Source organism: Bradysia coprophila, unplaced genomic scaffold (genome assembly GCF_014529535.1).
Source record: "Bradysia coprophila strain Holo2 unplaced genomic scaffold, BU_Bcop_v1 contig_232, whole genome shotgun sequence".
Lineage (NCBI taxonomy): Eukaryota > Metazoa > Arthropoda > Insecta > Diptera > Sciaridae > Bradysia > Bradysia coprophila.
Window position 1 is genome coordinate 22,172,048 of NW_023503493.1, and position 24,960 is coordinate 22,197,007.

The 24,960-nt window shown below is 32.9% G+C and overlaps 1 protein-coding gene across 1 annotated transcript in view; it reads left to right on the forward strand.

Annotated features, from left to right (window-relative positions):
- LOC119076331 (LIM domain transcription factor LMO4) overlaps positions 1-24,960 on the forward strand; it is a 75,658-nt gene that overhangs the window by 35,550 nt on the left and 15,148 nt on the right. Inside the window, exons 3-5 of the mRNA XM_037183014.1 lie at positions 2,404-2,459; positions 19,153-19,552; positions 19,625-19,778. Coding sequence (XP_037038909.1) covers positions 19,348-19,552; positions 19,625-19,778 — 359 coding nt within the window. The 5' untranslated portion in view covers positions 2,404-2,459; positions 19,153-19,347. The remainder of the gene's footprint in view (positions 1-2,403; positions 2,460-19,152; positions 19,553-19,624; positions 19,779-24,960) is intronic.

The following is a 24,960-nucleotide window of genomic DNA, read 5'->3' on the forward strand; positions in this document are numbered from 1 at the left end:
CTGTTCGGTAGAATATTTTCGATACCGTTCAACCATTCAAATTATAGCGTTCAAGTAAATATTCGGATAGTGTGTTCTCTTCTCGCCGAAGCCATATATAAATACACATACCGATATATGATGGTCCATATTCGATATAATGAAATATTGTTGAATTTTGTATACTGACGTCCTTTATAAATTAACATTACATTTATCTATACGTTTGGTCGTACACAGGTATAATATATGGATTCGATATGTTTGAATTACAGACAGTGTGAAGATATACCTTATATAGATTTACTGTTTTGATGAATCTCTGTACGATGCTCTCTAACCAAAACATACGTCGTCTTGTTGCATTAATGAAGATTGAAGTTGTAATTAACCTTTGTGTGATTTTCCACAAAACATGCATATGGTACGGGGGACATCCTCAATTTTAATTAAGATAATTATGTAAGTCTTAGACAATGTTCGAAAACGAAATCGTATATTATCTTCGAATCAGAATCGGTTCTATTGATTATTATTGAACATGAAATTTCAGTACCTTACATCGGTTGATGGGCCGATGATGATGGTAGAAATGTGTATATTAAAGTCTTGGTTACAAGAATTTTCAATTTGAATAATTGCTTCGGGGTATTTCTCAATTGGATCGACTAGAGGATATATAATTACGTAACAAGAATAATATTTAATTTAATAGCTCTGATAACGTCTGTCGTACGTTTATCGTATAAAGTGATGGATTATAATACGGTTGATAAGTAGAATGTTCGAAAATGTGTAATGGGTGTTTCTGCATCAATTTTCGAATTCTAATTAAGAATGGACACTGATTGAAACTTATCGTCATGTGTTTGAATGTTGAGTGCTTTTGAGCCTTTCAGCATTATTTTTTCATTTGTTTTGTGGTAGGGCTGGAGGGCGTATGCATGATGTCGAATCGGTAGAATGGTTTTTAAGATTGTAAGGTGCCGTAGCAAAATGTGTTTCTTATTGAACACAGGAAAAGTGATGACAAAAATGAACTGTCTCAATCACATTCTAAAGAATAATTTATGTCGAGAACTGAATAGTTGAATAAAGTCCTATTGCAATATTCTTGAAAAAAAAACTAATTATGTGCATTTTCGAGGCCTAGCATACTCCTAAATGAGAATCACTTGCCCTTCGTTATGTAAATAACTATTTTTTCATAATGACGTTTCCACCGAAATTGTTAAAACTTCAATTTCCTATTGCTATTCGCTGAAAACGTGTAGTCTTTACAAAGACTTAATGGAATGTGTTTATTAAGCATAGCTGCATAAACTACCCAATAAAATTGAATTATTCGATCAAACATTATACAGCTGGCGTATGGATATTATAAAAGTTGATTACTCACACAAAACAATCAGGAAATTTGTGTAATTACATTACATTCCAAAATTCACCAAATTAACAATTTCATTTATCGGAAAATTTATCGCACAACTGCATCTAGTTCATATTTGCTTAGAGTATACGCGGTCATTACAAAAAATAAACAAATAAGCACAATTTAGGGAAGCTCAAATGTATGCGGACAGATTCGGGCAATATTTTCGATAGTTTAATGCACAATTGGTGTTACTGTTGCCATGTCAGTAACTCTCTAAGTACACACTCATAGACTCGTCACATTATTTCATTTCTATTCCTTATACGTTGCTAGAACAATGGTGAACTAAATAAACGCGCAGCAAACCTAATTATGTATTTATTAATAAATTACTTCCTAATCGTTTGTTGGAGCGAAGAAGTATGGCAGAGAGGATTAAAAAAAACGAATAATTTCAAAGTCATTCAATTTAATTATATACTTTGAATAATATCAGGTGTCAAAAATATGTTGCTTCAAAAAGTATATTATTATTATAAATGCTCTCTCGACAAAGTCAGAAAGCGAACGAACGAAGAAAAAAAAAATGTGGTTGTAATAAATGGCATTTTATTTTAGGTCTTGTTGTTTTGTTTATTTGCTATGCAGTGAACATGTGTGCTTAAGTTTATGTCGGTGAAATTAATAGAGTTAAAAAAGGTTAAACAAGGAATGGAAAATCAACGGTCGTATGACTATAAAAAAGGGATTTGGCAAATAAATTTTAATTACAAATGACCCTGGAAATTAGCTGTATTTTAAACAAGATTGTCGGCTTGGAATTAAGACTCTCTTACCACAGGTGAAAATGGAATCCCCAATTTGTCGAAAACAGCCAAACTTTTGAAAAAAGTGGTTGCTCATGCTCATCTCGACAAATTGAGGATTCCGTTTGCACTCGCGTACACAACCCCTTCATTTTAAATTTATGAACCACCTTTTCAATTAATCTATTTTAAAGGTTATCTCCACTATAGTTATATTAATAATCCTTTTTTTATTAATTTCAGGATAAGATAAGGTCATCTGATCACTGCTGTTTTGCATGACTCAACTACAAGAATTGGTAAGTAGTCACTTAAAATCGAATGCCTAGTTAAATCTGTTACATCGTTTGTTTAAAGTATCGTCTGATGTTTGAAGGAAAATTATTTACTTCTTTCGTATCACAATATGTTTTGCTATAACAAGAGCTCATGCTCATCATTTCTTCCTAAAAGGTTCAGTAGTAAACATGGTGAACAATGAGGCAATTAAAATTGAACGATTCAAATAGATTATAACGACCTGAAGCTCACAATTTTTTTTTTAGAATAAAATCCCTAAATTTACCTTAGAGCCCTATATAATTTATTGTTCTATGACATCGACATCGCTAAAAACTCCTGGTAATGTTTTATAACAAATAGGAAAAATCAAAAACGTTGATTGAAACAAGTGATCGAACGTGATCGAAGAACTTTCTTTAACCCAGTTCATCCGCAAAATGTAGCAAACTTTTACACAATCATGATATTATACACCATGTACCTCTAGTCAGGGAAAGAACGGCCAGCTGTAATAATATAAATTAAACAACATCTCATTACTCTGTTTCTTCTGCAATCAAACACGATATAATCCAACAATCAAATAGTGTTATGAAGAAAGAAAAAAATTTAATTAACGACATACGCACGTTTTTTTCCCGTCCCTAATTGGGGTGCATCTTATACCATGTTAACCCATATAATTTGAGTAGCTCATACATCTTTATGTATAATCATTATTATCGTTATGCCTTTATTTATGACTGTATTGGTATGGATGGTACACACATTATTCATCACGTTTATTACTCACGAAATTGTTAGATCCAAGAAATGTAGACGTAGGTCGCTGAGCACTACACCAACTTTGGTATTCATATATTGTTGCTCTTCACTCTTTGTGGAAAAAAAGCTCCGAGTATAATCTGTTGGATTCGGTAAAAAGATTGCACGAAGAACTTCTCCTCATTCATATAAGTAATGAATGAACATGAACGTATATGTATTATATACGCTTTGTACACGACAGCATAAAATATGGATGTTCTATTCAATACACATGTACATAGCATATTCAACATGCACACAACATACAGTATTATTACATGCATTAAGCAATTTAGTAAATTAAATCAATACAAACATAATAATAAAAGAAATTATTCTATTTCTTATGGGATATGGATATCAACCGGAAAAATTGTTTTATTTTCGTTGCTTTGGCATAGATTCTCGGGGACTTAGTAGGAAAGAAAAAATTGATAAAAAATACCTTTCTGTGCATTTAAGGTTTATGAATTGACACATGTACTACTCTCGCCTGTATGTGTATAACAAACTTGTGGCATTGACTAATGTTTGCTTCTTGTGTGTAATTGTGACTCTTCGTACTATTTAATATTGGTCAACAAGGCTTAGTGGTATCCGTGTAAATACTCAAACAAACAAATAAATTATGCCAGAGGGTTTTTTTGTTGTTTGGGGACTTGCGCCACGGTCTTTACTTAGAACATGCAATAACTAGACCGTGGTTTATCCAAGGTCTTGTATGAGCACGGTCTTTATTTAGAACATACAATAATTAGACCGTGGTTTACCCAAGGTCTTTTATGAGCAGGCTACACAGACCGCCATATTTTCTCTGCAGATGGAAAGCAGAAAAGTCGGTCATTTACTGTATACCAATACTTTTGTGTACTAACACTTTTGGTCTACGCTTTATCAATTTTTTTAAACTTCCATTTCGTCTGCATATCTCAAAAGTTATCTGTCAAAGGTAATCGCTTCAAGTGAAGGTTCAAAATTGGACGTTCATAAATCATAGTTTAACGCTAACATCGATTTTTCTAATAAAAAGGTACCTGCGAATGTGATGCTAGATTAGATAATTTTGTGGGAGGTTTCTCTAGAAAAAAGCCGAAACATATATTGAAGATCCATTATCGCTTGTAATTGATTTAGTGTACTTTGATTATTGACCTGTTCTACTGCTATGCGAAATTCGCTTCACTTCAACTAAATTAGTGTAGTTTTGCTGCTTTACTCAAGCAAACAATATGCGTGAGTCTAAGCACTGCTACCATTCATTTGTGACCTTCCAATAAAATATATAATACCAAAGCCCAGAGAAATTATGAGAAAACCTTTGATACTGTGAACGATTTGCTGTAAACGACGAATGTTCTTTCATTAAATTGAATATCTTGAAATATCTTGTTCCTAATTACCAAGCGTTGAGAATAATATATAATAGACTTCATCGTATACACAGCATTCAATGCAAGCATAATCAATTATCGGTTAATGATAAATTTAATTAAATTACCATACAATACGTATAATTGGGTCTTACCTTTTGCCAAGGTTGCTTCACTGTATGCTCGTTCAATGCTCAATGTCATTATACACGTACAGTAGATCAGATGGTTGACGAAGTGGGATATTGAATCCATTATCAATTTAATCTGTCGAAATTTCCATGGCAAGTATTCGAGTTAGTGTATTATTTCTGTTTTGCTGTGTATCCAATCCAAGTTATTGTTGGAAAAGGTATCTCGATGTTGTTGTCCCAAACTGGATATGCTGAATGATGTTGAAATTTTTCAAAACTTCCGATAGAATTGCGAATTTCCTTTCAGAAACTGCAAACGAATCTTGATTAATTAATAAATCTGTCTCTTCTGTTGTTTAAAGTGTTGCCTAGTTTTTCATAAAAAATCTTTTACTTCATTCGTTTAAGGAAACGTTTTGCTAAATAAAAAGTCACAAGACGGAGCTCATTGCTTGTTTGTTCCTGTCATCGTTGTCGATAGCACCATCCATTTCTGAAATTTTTGTTGGATGGTTTCATCGATTTGATATTATCACTTCGTCTGATCATTCACCATAATTCAGTCCTTCCAATCACTGTTCTCCTCATCGATGTTTCTATGGTCAATTCGGTTCAATACGAACTCTATGTTACATTGTAGGTTCGGTATATATACATACATGTATGCTTCATTAGTGGCCAACAAAGAAGCAACAACAACAAAAAATGATTGGACAGAAATCCATTCAAAATGTTTTTAAATCTGATATTAACGATGTATTTATTTATTATTCCTTAATTATGTGTACACATAATACTTCCAACTCTCCTTTGGTGCCACCAGCACAAACAATTTTAATTGAACACATATGTGTAGCATATAATAAAGAATGGGAAAAAAAGAACACAATAAACGCTCTCAAGATGTAAACGTAAATATACGTATGTCTATATACATATCCATTTTATTTATATAATTTATAAAGCAAATTCATTAGAGAGCCAATTAAATTTTAAACTAAATAACAAGAAAAACATTGTGGAACGGGAAAATGAATTGTTTACCAGGAGCGCGCGGTGGTGGTGTAGTAGTAGCTAGCATGTTACACTATATTCTAGATTGTGGAGACTTGAAAACGTTTGGGTGATGTTTATACTGTGTATACCGTACAGTGTACGTACCGTATAACCTAAAGTGTTTTAGGTTTTTGTGTTATTCGTGCTGTAGCTCTTTTTAAAATGGAAGAGGGGCGACTCCGGTCGTAAGGCAAATTTTAAGCAAGATTTATTGGGAACAGTGCTCGTATGTACTAGATGAATTTGCTTTGCATACTTTATATTTAGAAGACGAAAATTATAGGGTTGCAAAAGAATTAATTAGTTGATATTATGGTCGCATTTGCCATTTATAATAAAGCATTAGCTGACAAAGGGATAATTGAAATTGTTTCTATGATTGACATTGTCATCGAGGTCATAAGAACCACAACTCACTACAGAGTAGCAGTTATTTCAAATGCATGCCTATTGCTTTCGTCTATCAGAAAAAAGTTTTCAATTTCTTTATCAGAAATAAAAAAAATTCTTCGCCTTTCTCACCTTGACGATAATACAAATTGTTTACGTTTTACATTTAAAAACACCCACACACATTGTTTTGTCAATTGCACCCCTGGCAACGAGATGTCGACCACATTCACTGTATACACATTATATACACACACAACCCGATTTACTTTATTGTACTGAACCACTCAATACAATTCAATTTTCGGACGAAATGATTTCATGCAAGTAGAGGGAAGATGCCCCGAAGAAAAGTAGGGTAATTTAATTGGTTTTGAAAGCGTAATAAATTTCATTGAAACAGATGTTTTCAATTAATTAGTTTTTCTCTGTGAAGCTTTTTCCACAATGTAATACTCATAATGCATATAGAGGTGGGTTTTTTATGCATGGATGTGTACACAAAAAGCGTGTGGTGTATAAGAAGGATGATTATAATACACACACACAACATATACGTATACATATATCTATCTATAGCTGGATATTGTACGAATATCCATTATTATGTTGTCGGCGAAAATCTAATTAACTTTGAATGTTTATTTTTCATTTAGATGGAGAGAGTATACATCAAACTATGGGTAATACGCACGCATATGTTCTATTTTAATTAAATAATTATTTTATTAATTAATCGTCTGCTAATTAGTCTTCTCTTATTAATAAATATCAAACATCTCATTAAAATAACCGCATTTTGTTCATGTATCGTTTAATATATATTTCATACGTATACACACATAGTACACATATGTGCGTGAAGAGAATGCGTTGCCATTGCGTTAGTTACTGCCTGTACTCCTGCAGGCAAAATGTGGTGTACATTTTAACCGGAGAGAGAAACCAATTTTCGAAGCCCTAATTTAATTAAATTCCACCCAACCTAAGGAATATAAAACACATTTCATTACATCAATTTTTGTTGTACGATATTTACGTTCACCACACTTATACAATTCTTTCACACGCATACACACACACAGCACAAAATATAAAATATATTTTCTACTGCCGGTATGCTGCAGGACTTTCCACAAAATACGGTTAACATTTCATCCCTATAAGATAACACACATGTGTATAATGCCGATGTCGAGGTGAAACGTATTCTGTGGGTATAGCAGAGCGTGTATGTGCCTAGTGTGCAACTAATACAGTAAACACTGGGAAAATTTTCCTTACTCATTGAAAAACTTCGTATCACAGTATTCTTCCATCCACGTGCGTCTCTACTTAACCATTGTGTGGCAATTTATGTAACATAGAAAGTTGGAAAAGCGAGCAAAATTTGCTTGATTGAAATACTATTGGTGTTGATAATTTTTTCTGAGGGGGATGAAGATTTGGCGTATTAGATGATGGAAAGCTTTAAGCGTGAACAGTGTAGAAGGGTAGAATAATTATATTCCATTGGTGATCGCACAATTAAATCAGTAGAGAATGTGATACGGTTTTTTACTGTTTAAATAAATTTCACTCTCCATTTGATAATTTGAATAAATCGATGAATGATTTAGAAAACGACTTGGAAATGGTCCCAAGCTGACATTCAGTTTTCCGAGCGTTGTCATGTTTTTATAATTGCATACAAATGTACTACTATTTAAATCTACTTAGTTCCAGATATCGAGCAAAAAGCGTATGACATTTAGTGCTTGATTCACGGCCTGACTGCTAACAAACGTTAAGAAATATCGCTAGACAGGCCCTCAATTTATTCTTCTGTTCTTTGCTTACATATAAATGATGATGAATGAAAGCAGATCTATTCGGCAACATACATAGAGCTTTCTGTGCTTTGCCGAAGTGAGTGTATTGAAATAGTGTTGAACACCAGAAATGTGTAAAGATTTTAAAGTGTGGAATCTTATCAAATATTCGTGATATTTGTTCACAATTCAAAAACATTCAATTTGAGGTGCAGTTTTGATTTATTTATTTTCTGCTAGAAAGTAAACAAAAGGGCAAACACACACATATATATACATATACAAATTAATTACATTGCAAATATTGATGTTTAATGCAAATATTTATGCGAAATATATTTTTTTTTATTATTACAATAAGCTTGAAACAACTTTTCAATTTTATGTGTTCAAAAGTTAGTTTCAAAATGCATTTACTTGTGTTAAATTTATGTTTTCGTACATGGTTCACAATTTTTTAGTGTCACATAACCCAGGCGTACCGAAATCGGAATATATTGTACGTAAAGTTATGAAAAATTCCAGCTAATGTAAATTTTATTTTCATTTTATTATGTACGAATCCCTCAAACCTAAGCGTAAATTTTTATTTCTGTTTCACTTTTGTTTTCGAGACTCGGTTATACATTTGCGGTGCAAATTACCGGAATCGTATGAACATCAACTGGAATAATGTTCATAAAGCAAATACATGCATGAATTAAATTTTTGTTGAAAAAAATAGAGTCGGAAAACGGAGCCAGTGAAAAAGTTTTATTTCGCAATATAATCTGGAATTAATTGACTTGAACAGGGTCCCATGTGAGAGGAGATTGATTTTGTTTACAGACGATGCCATCATTTTCCGAAACAAGTTGATTGTCCAAATAATTTTTGGCAGAATTGAAGTGGTCCATAAACGAGCTCCACTATATTTTTGAGGTCTATTCATTTGACACCTTCTTGTACTTTACCATTGAATTTGACCAAAAGCAACTGATGTTCATAAATACTGAAAGTTTTTGCATTCTTGCTTTTTATAGTTTTTCCTTTTACTTTTTTTACTTTTACTGTAAAAAAAAATTGTCAACATGTAGAACGTGTATAATGTAGAATGAATTGAAGAATAAACGTATTTATCTAGGAATATTGGAATACTGAAATATTCTGCAGTTCTTACATCGAATTGAAACAAAATGTGTTGGTGCCTTTATGTTGTTGTGCTTTTCGTCATAAACTGACAGTGCTTCTTATATACCAATTCCGGTTTAAATCCCTTACTCATACACTCTCTTCTGAAAATACTTACATTTCGGCGACCAAAATAGTGTTGTTTATTTCCCAAAGTGTTTTCTATTGCTCTCATCACACAAAAAATAACTATATTTCAAATGCTACGAATGAAAAAAAAACATCATTTCAGGGCTGTTTTTTTCTTCCTTCAACCAACATAAAACACGCTCATGTTGGTTTTATAGATCAATTTTGTAGGCTATTCTGTGGGTGGCTGTTTTTCGACTTTACATTTTCCCGAAAAAAAGGGTTAATTCATACGGGATTTGACTATTTGATTACTGTAAATATACCCGAACAGAATTAGAGGCTAATAATTCTGAGGACTTGTTATTCACATGTCTGTCTGTGGAAGAAAAACGAAAAATAAATATTTTTCCTCTCGTCACCATAAACCTCATCTTGATTATGTATTCATTTCGGGTAGTAGTCATAATAGTAATATTTTACCGTAGTTTGACTGATTTCAATTTCAAATCATTAAACTTGCTAAACAATTTTCCGTAGAGAAAAAATGCTTCCCAAGAAATACGTATAAACGTTTCGAGGTATAATCCCTTTTTTCCCCGACCCAAAATGTTTTACATAAAATGGAAAATGCGTATAAAGCACACACATTTAGCTCTAATTCGCTAAATTATTGAAATAACTTATACGAATGTAGGACTAATTTCACGCAATAAATGCAAAAATGAGAAAGAAAAACGATAAATAAATTAAAAGAAAGAATTAAAATGGAGTAAAAGGGACAATTAGCGTTGTTGGAAATTTAATGAGAAAATGAGACTTTGTTGTACACTTTTTTTTAAATTCTATTTTCCGGTGTATATACAGGAAAAGGATTGTATTAAATTAAATGTTCAGCAAGGGTTTGAGGGAGTGATGTGTATAATATATATTTATATATATATACATATCGCCTCCACCAAGTGAAACGGAGGAAAAGTGGTAGAAAACACTCTTTGAAATACAATACCGAATATATGTATACGATACACAACCGTGAAATAAACGTATTTGTATAATATATATAGACTATAATAGAGAGTGGTTTACTGTGGCAAATAAAAGTATATTAATACCAACTTGCCGGCAACCCTTATTTTCCATTCAAGTTAAATTAATTAATTAAACAAAAATGTTGAATAATTAGTGAGAGACTCATACTGTATTTATGTGCTTTTGTGTGTATAATATTACTTTATGGCATATTATGGAGAGAGAATAATAACAACCTCCGACCATTCCTCATGTATACTACAGTCTTATCATATATATATGTACATATTATATCACATCCATCTATCCCGTCCATGGGTATTATAGGTGGTATTGAGGTACAACAACAGAATATTTTTCGCTGTACGTTTTTGATATGGAAGAGGACCAAACACACCAGCTTAGAGAGAGAGTGTATAGAGTATCCTTTTTTCCAGCCGTTATTTCAACGTTATATATACACATCAGGATAGAAAAAGTTTAATGTTGTACAACACTGGTGTATTACTTGACGGTGTGGATAGACTTTCAACGCTTTTCAATGGTGAAAAGATTTTCCATGGTATAGACAGCAAAATTAATGGAATGAAAAATGGAAAACTTTTTGTATAGCTTTTGTGTTAATGTAATTATGCATTGTTTTTACTAATTAATGAGTAATTAGTTAGGGTGAAATGAGCTGGGGTGGATTTTTTTTTCATCTTCTACTCTGCATTTTATATTGTTTAATGTTTGTGTTTAATTTTAATTGTTGGAAGAAAATTACCCAGCTAAATGTACCATTTGTTGTATACCTTCAATTATAATCATCGTTCATGTATAATTAACGCAAACATTCATTTGATTGGTTTTCCTGAATAAAATCGTTCGGGAATTGCACGTGCAATAACAATATAAAAAGTTTACCTTTGTCTTTTGAAAGATGTACTGTCATTGGTAGTTTTACGGTTTGTTTAATTAAAGCCAAACGTTTAGTACAGATTCTATTAGGAAAGCTAGCGACAGTTCATGTGGCGTGTGTCATCCGACGCGAATATTTTTGGGAGCTAAATCACTTCAAATACGACATGTTAGTACTATGCCTCAAAACATTAATTTGATTTTTGTTTGCGAATTTCTATTGTCACAACACACAAACAGATTTAATTCAGGTACACAACGGGCGATACTGAATTTTTGATTGCGACCACATATAAAACGTCTGCCACACGCATTTGCTTCAAGCATAAGATGTACGACTTCGTGATAAAATTCAATTATTGTAAAACATAATCCATTTCATACATATTAATTAATTCGACCGAATGTACTGTGTATACACAGCAACGGTATCCCTCACGTATAATGTGTTTTACTTTTCACACATGAAATAAGTCTAAATTTGCATAAGAAACATTTACTTGTGTTGTGCATTTTGTACGTGTGTTGCCACACTATTCAATTATTTTAATTGAAAATTGGAACGAGTTGAATAATCAAGTCTCCTCTAACGTAAGATGTAGCACTAATTAGTACATCAAAATAAAAAAACGTTATTCGTGGCAAAGTCGAAAGTAAATCGAGTTTGCTTATCGCTTTAATACACATATGGAAAGAATTTAAATTTTTAATTAGACCTAAATTTAAAACTTAATCGGTTTTTAATTTCGATTTCATCGAATTAATGCTTTTAACTGTCAATCGATTTCGTTTGAACGTACTTCGTTCCTGAAATACATTTTGCATTTGGTAAATCATAATGTTAAGCCTTTAGCTGTAAAACGCATCACTCACATTTGCATTTCATTTTTGTTATTATATTATATCACAAGGATGAAAATGGGGTAATAATAGTCGAGCGCAGAAGTTCCATTACTGCAATAAGCGATTTAGTAAATGTGTTATAGGACCATTTATTGCTGACACCTGTAATAGGCCACTCTGGAAGAAACTGAGGAAAAAAATTCTCCAAAAATTCTTTCTTCTTCTCTATACGTCAGAAAGTTGAAATAATCTGCGTTTGAAAACATATAGCGATCTAGCCGCAGAACTAGCGTAATGCAATGAATAGATTACCAATTTTACATCGCATTTTGACGGAATCCATGCAATCGTCATTCAACCCAGCACCACCATTTTACTGAGCCCCAATCAATCATTCCGTTTATAATAGTCAACTGTACGGTAACGTTAGATAATCAAGTCCATCATAAGCTATTATGGTATTGTGTCCAAACCAACAAGAACGTCGACTGTAATCCTACGATAATAGTTCTCTTTCAAGTGAGTTTCTGTGCTGTAACTGGCCAATTGCAGGTGTCAGTGCAATAAAAATATTAACTTTCACATCGATGATAACATGGCTCTCTGTGGCACCCACCCACCTTACATTAATTCTCACAACATTCAAGCGAACAATGTAACTACAAAATGAACGAAAAAAAAAAGTTATTTAATTAACAGATTAAAAAGCCGCAAATGTAAGAGACGTGCAAAAATACAAAATAAAAATGCAAAAACGCATTTTAATTTATTTAAATCTGTTAAATGTGCTAAATGAAAAGTCGGGTATTACATGCAAGAAATTAGCACGCCACGGATTTAACTCGGAACGGCGAAGAGATTGTTAAACTAAGTATAGTAATAATAATGCAGTTTTAATCTAAAATAAATGGTTTTGAAAGAACTGGATGATGATGATGATGAGGTTGAGTCGAGTGTGGAACTATATGACTGAATATATGGATTCGAGCCAATTTAACCTATACCGAGAACCGATTTGGACTTTTTAATAAACACATGTCTGGTGTACAATTTAAGCGACTGGGCTGTTGTATATATGCATACATAATTCAAAGAGCATGAAAGAACATGTGTACTACCTATTAACGTGATATTACGAACCACAAGAGGAGTTTTTTTTTGTTTAAATTCATTTTCAGAGCGTCACGCATCGATCGTTTCTTTGATGGAAATCTTCTTTTATTTTTATGTAATTCTTTTGCGTGCGATTAATGTTGACCTTGTGTGTGAAGCTGCTGTTTTAAAATTTATTTTAATTCTTTATCCATGGAATGTAACATACATGTGTGAGATCTACGGAAAACGTGTCATGTTCTTATCAAAACGTTGATTGTTTTCTTGTCTCATTTTCGTTCAGTTAATTTCAACTTTTAATTGCAAAAATGCTGAAGCCGAAAATATTTTAATTAAAAATTACGAAAGAGGAAAGATACGTTCAAATACGAACTGTGTGTCTGTGCGTTGTAGCAAGCAATCACAACAGGATGTTGTCATTTTTATGATTAAAGTGTAATTAATTTCATGAATGAACCTTGATTTTAAATTAATGTTGCAAAATACACCTTTTATGTACATTATATATTCTCTGTCTCTCTCTCGTTTCGCCATAATATTTATCAAGATAATTACTTCCATTAATTTTTAACATGGTAAACGATCAATTTTGGAAATTTATAAAAGATTTTAAATAAAAATTCTTCATTTCACTTTAAAAAGCATATAAAAGAGGACACACTGGTTGTATTACATATTATACATTCACCCCCAATTTCTTTTTTTTTTTAATTTTATGAAATTGATTAATTAAATGGCTCTGTTATTGAAAATGAACAGATAAAATTTGGCTGTGGCTTCAAAATTTATTATGATTTTCCAGCAGTGCTTTCATATTAGCCACCGACCATGATGAATTTGAATGAAATGAATTTTCCAACGATTTATAATAGCATTTAAAGCGATAAAAATATAACCAGGACAGCAGGCGGTGATAGCATAAATATTTTGTCGTAGTATATTGAATTCAGTAATATTGGATAAATTTGTGACTCTGAAATACGTTTTAATTTTCGTCCATTTATTATCAGTCATTACATGGTCCACTTTGCTCTTAAATATTTTGAATTCTGTGTTCTGATCTAAAGAGCCGTAACTGTTCTGTATTCTCAAACCTTAATATTGATAAATTCATCCATAAAATATATCTCTAAATCATCTGAATGACATTTTCTACTTAGTTTACATTGAAATGGACTGCGATGCACAAAGTTACCACACGGGAATTACAATTTTAAAAAGTTTTTTTTTTACAAAAAAAAAATCTCTCCCACTGTCTTCTGGGATTTTGTTTTTAAACAGACAGAAACTCATTGAATTCAGAACCATTTTAAAAATTCTGGTTCGTTTTTTCGAATGATGTATTTGTTATCTGGTATGCAACATCTTGACACTGTCCTTATATCTTATATATATCAACGTACAAGTAACATTGAACAGCTGATTGACTTTTCCAAGTATAAAAACAAGATGTCCATTTTCCGCTTAAAGAGTTATTACAGTGGTACGCATACATATTGTATTCGCAGGAAAAAAAAATCAAGTGGAGGAAAAAGAGAAAGTCTTCACCCTTCACATACATTGATTTTATATCCTGTAGTCCTGTCCTGTTTATTCGTTTGAGGACATTAGTACAAAAGGAGAATATGTTAGCGTTTTTTTTGAGACCATAATTTGTAATCTCGACAGATTGTAGATGTTCGCATTTAACAGATTATAGTACAAATTGTTCTACTTCATTCGTTACATAGAACCACAGAGGTTATAGCTGTTTATTTTGTCATCTCTGTCGCTAGCATGTCGTAAGCAAAACATTGACTTTCAAAACTTTTTGTATTTTTTATGCGATCTTCAGTGGGCTTTTGCATAAAACGTTTTTCAGTAACCCATTTTTCATTTCTCTCTAGTGATGAAGAATTCGAAATATTTGTATAGCGATCTAACCAAAATAAAAAAAATTCCCGCTTCCATGCATCCGGTAACGTACTAACGAGCATATTCCCATTTGAAATGAACAATTATTGCAATTATTTTGTCGATCTTTTAGTTTTATGCTGACGTGCAATTAAAAAAAAATGAGTACAGACCTGAAAATATTTTCACAATTAGTGAAACAGGACAAGCATCCAATTAAAAATAATCAACTCAATTAAAAGCAATGTAACAACCTGTCGTTTAAAATGAATTAATTAATAAATCCACTCATATTTCTGGCTCTCTCTATCTATACATGAAATATATTTACTTCTATAATATACATATATGAAGGGAGAAACGCCGAGGTGTTTTACGATGTATACATAATTACAATTGAATATAACATATTATGGTGTATGGGCCATTTCATTGTAGTCAGTTATTCTGCATAAAACACTATATAAATACAGTGTTAACTGTCTCTATATATCAGAGCGTACTCAATAATACAGTGCAATCAAACTTACTAACAAGGTTTGCAGAGACCGTCCATTCAGTGTTAGTCTGGTTTAATTAATAGCGAGAGGACTTGTTAATATTCTAAGAAGTAATTAAACCAATTAAATGGAATAAATTGAATCAGTTTTGTTGTAAATGGATTGACAATTTAAAGCAAAGTTCACTAATTAATCTATATGCGATGATAAAGGTGGCACCACATTGTATATTTTTAGTTGAATTTCGCATAATATGCTGCCAGGTACCCAGGACAAATCGATATTTTAATATTGTCGTAGGTCAGAAAAAGATCGAATTGATGATAGTGATTTCTTCGCATTACACATTTCATTACGTTACAACACTTTCCCTTGTCAAATCGTTTGCATATTTCATGTTCCTGTAGATGTTCGAGCACCAGCTACACACAATCTCACATATTCTGTTAGAACGTACATACGAAACCGAAAAAGCTTTAATTAATTTAATTAAAATCCTCTTGTACGAACACTCACTAATTGGCTATTTTTTTTTCATCTCCACATATCGCATAGAAAATGTATATAGCTGAAAACACATTCACCTAGAGCAGCAATTATAGATGTATGTACTATTATAATATAGGAATAGGTAGCTTGTTCGGATGTTGAGCTATGTGTGCTGCATAAATGTGTGCTCAAATTTCTTTTAAAAACACATGAGAGAGTAGGGTGATGATATTTTTATGTTATTATTTTTAACAACCTTAATTGGGCACTTGTGAATTCGTTTTTCTTCTTCTTCCTTTCGGTATATATATATTTTGAATGCAACTAGTGTTTTGGGCTGATTGGGAAGAAAAATGTTTTCTTATAATATTTAATTGGCACTTTTCGGTTTGATTTATTGTCTAAATTAATTTTCGAAAAAATATATAACAACAACAGTAACGACGTATTTACGAGTCGGTAGTCAATGTGACGACCTTTTTTATTGTTCAACAATTTCTTTCACAAAGTTTTTCAGAGTTTACATCAAAAGTAACGATTTTTTTTTGTTTCGATTTGTTTGAAATGAAATTAAAGTAAAAGTCGTTATGACTATGGCTTCTTTACTTTACCTCAACCTGAACAAATTCACAGTTATTATTAGCAACGCCTAGGATTTTTCTTATTGAAATCAGTTAGGTTGTCACGGACATACTGAAAAAAACGTGGTATCAACAACGTGGTTTAGTTTCGGTACAGGAAAGGATCTAAATTTTCCAATTGCATTTTAAGACAAGACTAGATGACTATTACCTGCTGTGAACACACGAACCTTATTGCACTCATACTCAAATTTATCTGATAAGAAATCTCACATTAATGAGTAAAGTACAGCAACTATTGCAACTTTCCTGTATATAAGTCTTGAGTTGAATTTGACGGTTGTAATTTCAAAAGAGAATACAGACAGACTCAATTATTCGTGGTGTTAATCATATCCAATAACTTTGGGTCATTTATAGTCGCATTTTGAAAACGAATTCACCTTTCGTCAAATATTCACCAGCTTGCAGATAAGTTCAAATTGGAAGTGATTAGTTAATCATTTTGTCGTAGATTGGAATTGATTATATTTTCACCCACAAATCTATCCAGCTACAACCATTACAATAAAATATTCCCTTTTAATCAAACCGATAAAAAAAGATTTTAATTTAATTGCGACAGCGAAACAAACAGAAAATTCATTTAATTTCTTTTATGGAAATATAAATACAATTTTAATTAATTAGTCGTGCCTCTTATTCATAAAAAACAATGAAAGTAAATGCCGTATTCAACCCCCTACTGTCGTTAGATTTTATACACACACACAAAACGTATCTCCCCATTTATCATAAATGTTCGTTACAACGTTTGTGACTACGGATTCATATTATATTTATATACGACCATAGACTTCCCCACGCACACGGCGCGTCGTATACAAATATTACATACCGCACGCACATTTTTCAGTTTCCTTCTGATTTTCATTTTCCATAATAATGCTGCAATCAACGAAAATGTGTGTGTAACTGAAACATAAAGTAAACCACGTTTAATAAGTGCCTTTCTCTTTCAATTTAATTTTATCTGCCTGTTTATGTTGGGTATGCATGGAAGTATTGCGAGGCAATAAGCATTAACGAATGTTTCCAGGATGAAAATTTCTGTTGAAAAACAAAGGCGACTTTCTTCAGTTGATTTATTTTTGTAATTTGAGTGTGTCATTTACGTAATTCGTTCGATTGGTTTTGTGTGTGATTCGTTGTTGCTAAGTGCAATAAATTTGTATGTATCGTTTGCAAGCAGACCTGCGGCATAGTAATTGCAATTGAATGTTTAGATGATTTTTTCGCGTATGTAACGGCATGTGCTTCAATGAATATTTATGAGTTTGACTGGTTTGACGTCATACAATGAAAAGGAAGATCCCCATCTGACGGCAGCATTTTTTTTGTTTGTTGCCAATATAAAATTGGCATTTTGTCTCAGTCTCAGTGATCACTCTTCACACAACATCATCATAACTTTTATACTTACAGTTTAAATGTTTGATGAGAGTTTTTTTTTTTTTTTCAAAATAACATGTAAGAATCTTCACGATCTGCATAGAGAAATGTATTCCAATAACATTGAAAATAAAATTCTTATCGTCGTTTTATTCTTGTGCACATCATCCTTTAACTTTATGAAAAAATGCTGTATTACAACTGTCGTCGTCGTCGCGAATAAAGAATCATTTCTTTAAACACAACCAAACATCATGTTTTCAATTCTTACATTTTTATATCTCTTCGTCCTACGTTACATCTTATAGCCTATTTCATCATTCAACCCACCTACTATACACATTTTACCACATAGTTGTGTATATATATCAACAATAAGTGGGGTATTATAGAAAAATGGAGCCAAGTATTTTCCTTTACTTCAAATAGTTAAATGTTGAAAGAGAAAATGCTTTGCTGATGACAAACAGGTGTTACAGTTCGCACGGTATTTTACGATACTAAAACCTCTATTATTGAAAACATCACCCACCGCATTTTGGATTTGTGTGTGGCGGTGTCTACGGTATGAATATGAAAATACTCTTATGTGAAATGGAGAAATATACGCTCCGATACGGACAGAATTATTGTTTTTTTTCTTCGTTCGGGTTTCTTTTTTTTTGTTATTTAATAGTCTTATTATGCCTATACAGAGTAGACATGATGTTTATATGATTCTTTTATCAATACATAAAAGAAATGGTCGCATTTTAGCAAACACAAAAAAATATTATAAGAAATTCATAGTACCGACTGGGGTCACGATGATTAGTGCGTGTTTGCTGTTGCTTCCTAATTAGATTAAAGATTTTTTTTCCTTTTTTTTTGCAAGGCTTCAGTTGAGTGGAATGGATGTAAAGTGTATTCGAAGTGATCTGTAATCGATATACTAAGCAACGAGGGGGGTCTTCTGTCTGTTTGAATCGTTCAGCTTTTGACCTCACTGTAAAAATGTTCTGTTAACCGAACTGTTAACTCTAATCCAATTTTATTACTTTTCTATTTCACTGCTTAATTTATTGAATTAATTGAATTTTTTCTCTCCATTTTATTTACAGATTAATCGCATCCGACAAATGAACTCACAGTAGATTCCAATAGAAAAAGAATTGTTGGATTGTTCATCGTGTTATTTGCAATAACCGGCCGTCACCATTACCATTATTAAAGGGAATATCTTCGTTATCGAAGATCAAAACATTTTTTCGTCACAACGTCGCAGAGAATCTTTCAAGCTGGCCGCCTCCGTAGCAATGAATCCACATTATCATCGATATGCGGAACTGTCGTCACCGCATCCACCTAGTCCAGACAATAATAATTATCCCCAATTGAGTGGGGGTGGCCATCATCACAATGGCCATGGACCGACGATGAATCCGATTGAAGGACATCAGCAAGGATTCCATCACCTAAACAATAATAATTTACCGATTAAACAGTGCGCTGGATGTTCTGGTAAATGTTTTTTTTTGTTATTGGCAAGTAAAAGCCGGCGTGTAATGTTACAATGAATTCCTTTTTGTTTAGGTAAAATTACCGAGAGATATTTTCTGCAAGCGCTGGATCGTTTCTGGCATAATTCGTGTCTGAAATGTCAATGTTGTAATGTACAGTTAGCCGATATTGGTTCTAGTTGTTTCACGAAAAGTGGAATGATTCTATGCAAAAGCGATTACACAAGGTAAGAATGTTACACGAATTTTTACAAAAAATTATTTAGTTTGAAATTCAACAATTTATTTGTAATTATACGACAAAACAAACAGTTTATTGGGATCCAGAGAAATATCCCAACCAGAATATTGTATTTCATTTCCTCTCTCGTATTATAATTGACCTACCTGACGATTTTTTTTTTCAATTTTTTCGACAACAACATCGAACAAAAAATCAATTTTGAAGTATTCAATTTCTGATGTTACCTGGAATAAGGTACAAAAATGTTCCATTCAATGCACGAATCTAATATACCTTTTTATTCTCGACATCGTATCCAACAATACGATAAATGAATGGCTTTTCAGTGTAACCCAACACCCAAATAGATTTTGATTGAATAGTTGTTCACCACACGATTGATGTGTTCTTTAATTAAGGTTCTCATCAAAGCTTATGGATTTATTTACACCGTTAGAATCCTTGAAATTCTAAACACAAATGGAATACCTTTTAAAACGAACAAGTGAGTTAGTCTGAAACGTGTGTGCGAGAAAGAGAGAGAGCGAGAGACGGAATGCGTCCATTAATATAAAATTAAATTTTCTCCAACATCCACTAATTAATCGAATGAGTTTTCTAGCTGGATGAAAGATTACACGTAACAAGATCAAATCTTCATCAATTTGTGACCTTTATCTCCGGCTACATAGCCATCCCTATATCAACCGCAAACACAACCGCTTCATATTTGACTACACGATCTTTATGCCATAGATGGAAACCAATAAGATATAGAACATGGTCCAATTATGTTTATGCCTTACTTGGGACATAACCTTGGATGTATATATATTGATACCTATACTGTGTATGTGTACCATTAGCTACCTTTATATATATCATACTCTTGTAAGTTCTTCCTGTAAATATACGGAATGACATACAGAAGAAAACCTGAAGAAGAAGTAGAAGAAGAAGTAAAAATGTTACCATCAAAACAATTACGCTCTCTGCTTCAATATCAAACCCTCTTGTTATAACTTGAAATTCAATTATTAATTAATGTAGTAAATAATGTTCACTAATTGAAAGCTTGCTCATTAAATTTAGTTAAGTATATTATGTTTTTGGGAGACGGAGAGTTTGTGTTTATATGCGAAACGACTTTGTTATGGTAAAGCGGTGAGCGGCTTGTTTCGGTAAGTAGATGTTTACTTTGTTGTATTCTATCTACCTTTTCATTGGAAATCAACATGTTAAATTATCGCTGTAGATGGTTCTTTATTTAGGATTTTTTTTCGTTCTCTTATCTGCGTGAGATTCGTCATTATGTAATTCGGCATGATTTAGCGTCTAACTGAGAAAACCATCCAGCGATTTTTCGTTGACATGGTCTCACATTTACATTAACTGACAATCATTAAATTTTTATACTTGAATTCATTTTGTTTATCTTGTTTTGCTATAGTCGCACACACTAAAATCAGGTTGATGATTTTGATTCTATGAGTTGCTCGCAAAACTTCCATCGTTACTTAATTGCTTCCCTATTTTCCCAAGTTTTAATGAGCTTGTTAAATGTAGCGGCGTATATTGGAATCTCGTCCCATATGCTGTTGCTCATTTCGTCGCTTTGAAAAAGTGTTGGGAAGGTTGGAATTGTAAACGATAAAATAAATATAGGAAGGAGCGTGAGCATCCAATTTTTGTAATCACACGACTCAATCAGCCTTACTACAAATCTGATAACCTTTTTGGAATGACAAACGTGATGCTGTACAAATTATTACACGTCTTTTTTTCAAAGTATCACCTAGTTAGTATTTGATAAAAAATCTTTTACTTCATAAGTGTAAACCTATATTTTACTACATAAAACGATGTTAGCTAGAATCAACGGACTTCAAGCATGAGTGATACTCTAAATGGAGAACTGAAATTCGACAGTGTATCATACACATTTTGGCAGTGTAAAAAAATTGAAAAAAAATTGTATTCTCTTTGGCAGCCGTCACTATATTCCTAGTCAGGAACTGTTTCGTCCACATGGTTCTAAATGATCTGTTTGAGCTCCCGTGAGAGAGTCAAAAATCAGTTGCTCTAATCATTAGAGCTCGTTCAGGAACGATTTTTTCTTCACTGAGTTTCGTTCAGTTAACGATGACAGGTGTCGTGAAATGTTACCCAAATGTCATGAAACTTCGGTGAAGTGAATTTACAATGGATGTGTTGTGGTCTGCGGTCGACAGTTCAAGAACAGAGAGTTTCCGATGTCAAATCGATCTGACACCGACCTAACAGAACATTTTCTGACTTTTCATTGCGTCGAATGAATTCTGAATAATGGATGAGTGATGTTCGTCATGGTCAAATAAATTTCTAAGAAACAAAATATTTCTGTTGTCAGTTGTTTGTGGCACCTCCTTCCTCTTCATTTCGTATATAAGTTCCGTTCCCCTCCACTTTCGGTCTAGTAAGTTTGTCCGTTAAGGTAAGTTAAGGACGCAAGTGAGTATCACTGTAAAGTTGAGGTCCTCCACATTCATAATAAATAATAATTTAATCAAATAATTCCATTAGTGAGTTGGAGGTCACAGCCCTCGTCAAAGTTCACCTATGTTCCATCGATTCTGAGTTTTTGCTGATTACCACCAGCCAGGTATGGAAGATCAAAAAAATTTTAGACTTATTTTGGGGCCTAGGCACCAAGGCCTAACTAGGCATATATAAAGAAGTCCCGGAAAAAAATAGCGCCGATTTCGGTCAGTCGAAATTCAAAAGAATCCCTCTGTGGGAATGTAAACATAAACAGAAAATTAACTCGTAACTTTCACTAACGTATCTGAACGGCAAACGTCAGACAACTGTTAGTGTAAAATTAAACGAATCGTCAAATCTTCACTGAGTGAAGAAAAAATCGTTCCTGAACGAGCTCTTAGAGTCTAATGTAACTTTATGAAAATCATAATATTCTGAAATTCATCGTAATATTCCTCCACGTGCTTGACGAACTCAATCGATTGATTAAATTTATTTGATCAATGATTAGCTGGGCCATTATCCAATCCAAGAGAACTCGTTGTCATTTAACACGTCTTTTATTTTCCCTCATTTTTTTTCCTCTTTTCACAAAGATTGCAGACAATTTATGTCACCGACGAACGAGAGAAGTATACCAACTATAATATAATTTAATACTTCATTCAAATCTAATAATTCCTTGTCAAATGTCAATTTCTTGCCATAATTTTCGTCTGTAATATTATTATGCAGGGAAGGATGATGAGGAATTATATGTAGACATTTGTTTCGAATGAGATTAACTTACATTTGTTGTATCGCAGGCAGGAGAGAAATGTTGTTTGATAGAGAAAAAGTAAAAACGGTTACATGGAATCAAATTTAGCGAGTATATGTGTGTGGTTCGTCGTTCTCACTCTTCGTTATAAGGGTGACTCTACGATTTTCGAATGAAAGAAAAAGGACTCAAAAAAATACAGAGATGTGGAGAATTGTAAGTTCATTCACGTTTTTCTATTTCCCTTTTACATCAAAAGATTAACTGGATCAGGTAGTACACTGGGTGAAGTGTGTGCCAAGCCAATTTGATTCTATCAGTAAACTTTAACTTAATTTGTTTGATTTGATGTAATGCTGTTACTGGTCGGGTACTTACTCTGCATCCGATTATTATTCATAAATGCATTCATGATTGTTATTTCGAAACGATCAGACTTCATATAATTTTACCACTGAAAATGTCAGAGAATTCAAAACACTGCCCTGGAAAACAATGTACTAACCCATAGTTTTAGCTATAAGTTGCCATCTCGCCGCATATATATACAGCCCAAAATGTAATCTCATCCCAGAATTCCGTTTAAACGTCGACTATAATACTACAAACAGAAATATACATCAGAAAAGAGAACCAAACTTCGTTTAATGCCACCATATTATATCTCTGCCTACACGTTCCTCATCTCCTAGCAAAACAAGCGCTCTAATTGGATTCGTTAATCAAGGATTTAAACGTCCTCTGGCACTATTATACTTTAGATATGGCAACACCACCCTTTATGCCATTCCATCATCCGGCTACAATACCAACATTTCGTGTATATTATACTTATGTTCGAAACGATACAAAAACACCACGCTTTCGGTGTGGTGCTTGTTACTCTTCTCTTCTCCTGTATGGGATATTTTGTTGTTGTGTTTTTGTTGTTGTGCTTGGTATACTGTGAGCGTACACAGTTACACGTATATATATATTTTTTTTTTTTTTTTTTTTTTAAAAAACATGGCATGAAACCATGTTTTGACACCTTTATTGGTATGCTATAGTACAATCTTAACTTATATGTTAATTTATTACTATTGATGACAAATGTTACCAACTGTCTCTCTGTTAGAGACAACCAGCCGAACGTGTGTGAGTTTTTCCATTCCATTGATTGGATCTCATTTTGATGATGGTAGCATCGTTCACTGCGACATCTGTATTTCAGCAACCCAGACCTTGAGAACATTCTCTTCAACGACATAGCCAAGCACCTTACTATATCGCTTGCTTGATTGCTGATTGAAGAGCTTTTCCCATGATAATACCGACCAGAAATTCTATGAGAATGTCTTCTACGACGTAGCCAAGCACCTTACTAAATCGCTTGCTGACTGCTGACTGAAGAGCTTTTTTGTTCCCACCATTTGCTGATAGATGGCGATTGGTGTCTGATGTATTCGCTCGTTGGATTCGTATATCACATAGCATTAATAATTTTTTTATTAATGTGTCAGCGATTTCGAACTTACGAACTTTCAGCACAATAATTCAGTGTGAGGCTAACGACTTACACACTGCGCTATTGAGTCGACATATATATATAGAGTTAAAATATTACGAAGGATAGATTCACCATCGTTTTCGTTGTTCAAGGGTTGTTTTGTGTATCAGCAAATTGTTGTATTTAATAACGAACGATAGATACTAGAGCAACTATCACCCGAATGAAACAAAAGTATTAGTAGCGAGCTGCTTCATTCATGTACTTGTATTCGTGCAATATGTTACCAAGTGAAAAGCTCTCGGTGTTCATAATATTACATTCACTAGCTACTAGATCTATTCACATTTTCACATTCTCCTTCCTTTCGCCTCTATTAATGACTTTAATTAATTTCTGATTGTTAATGAATTGTTT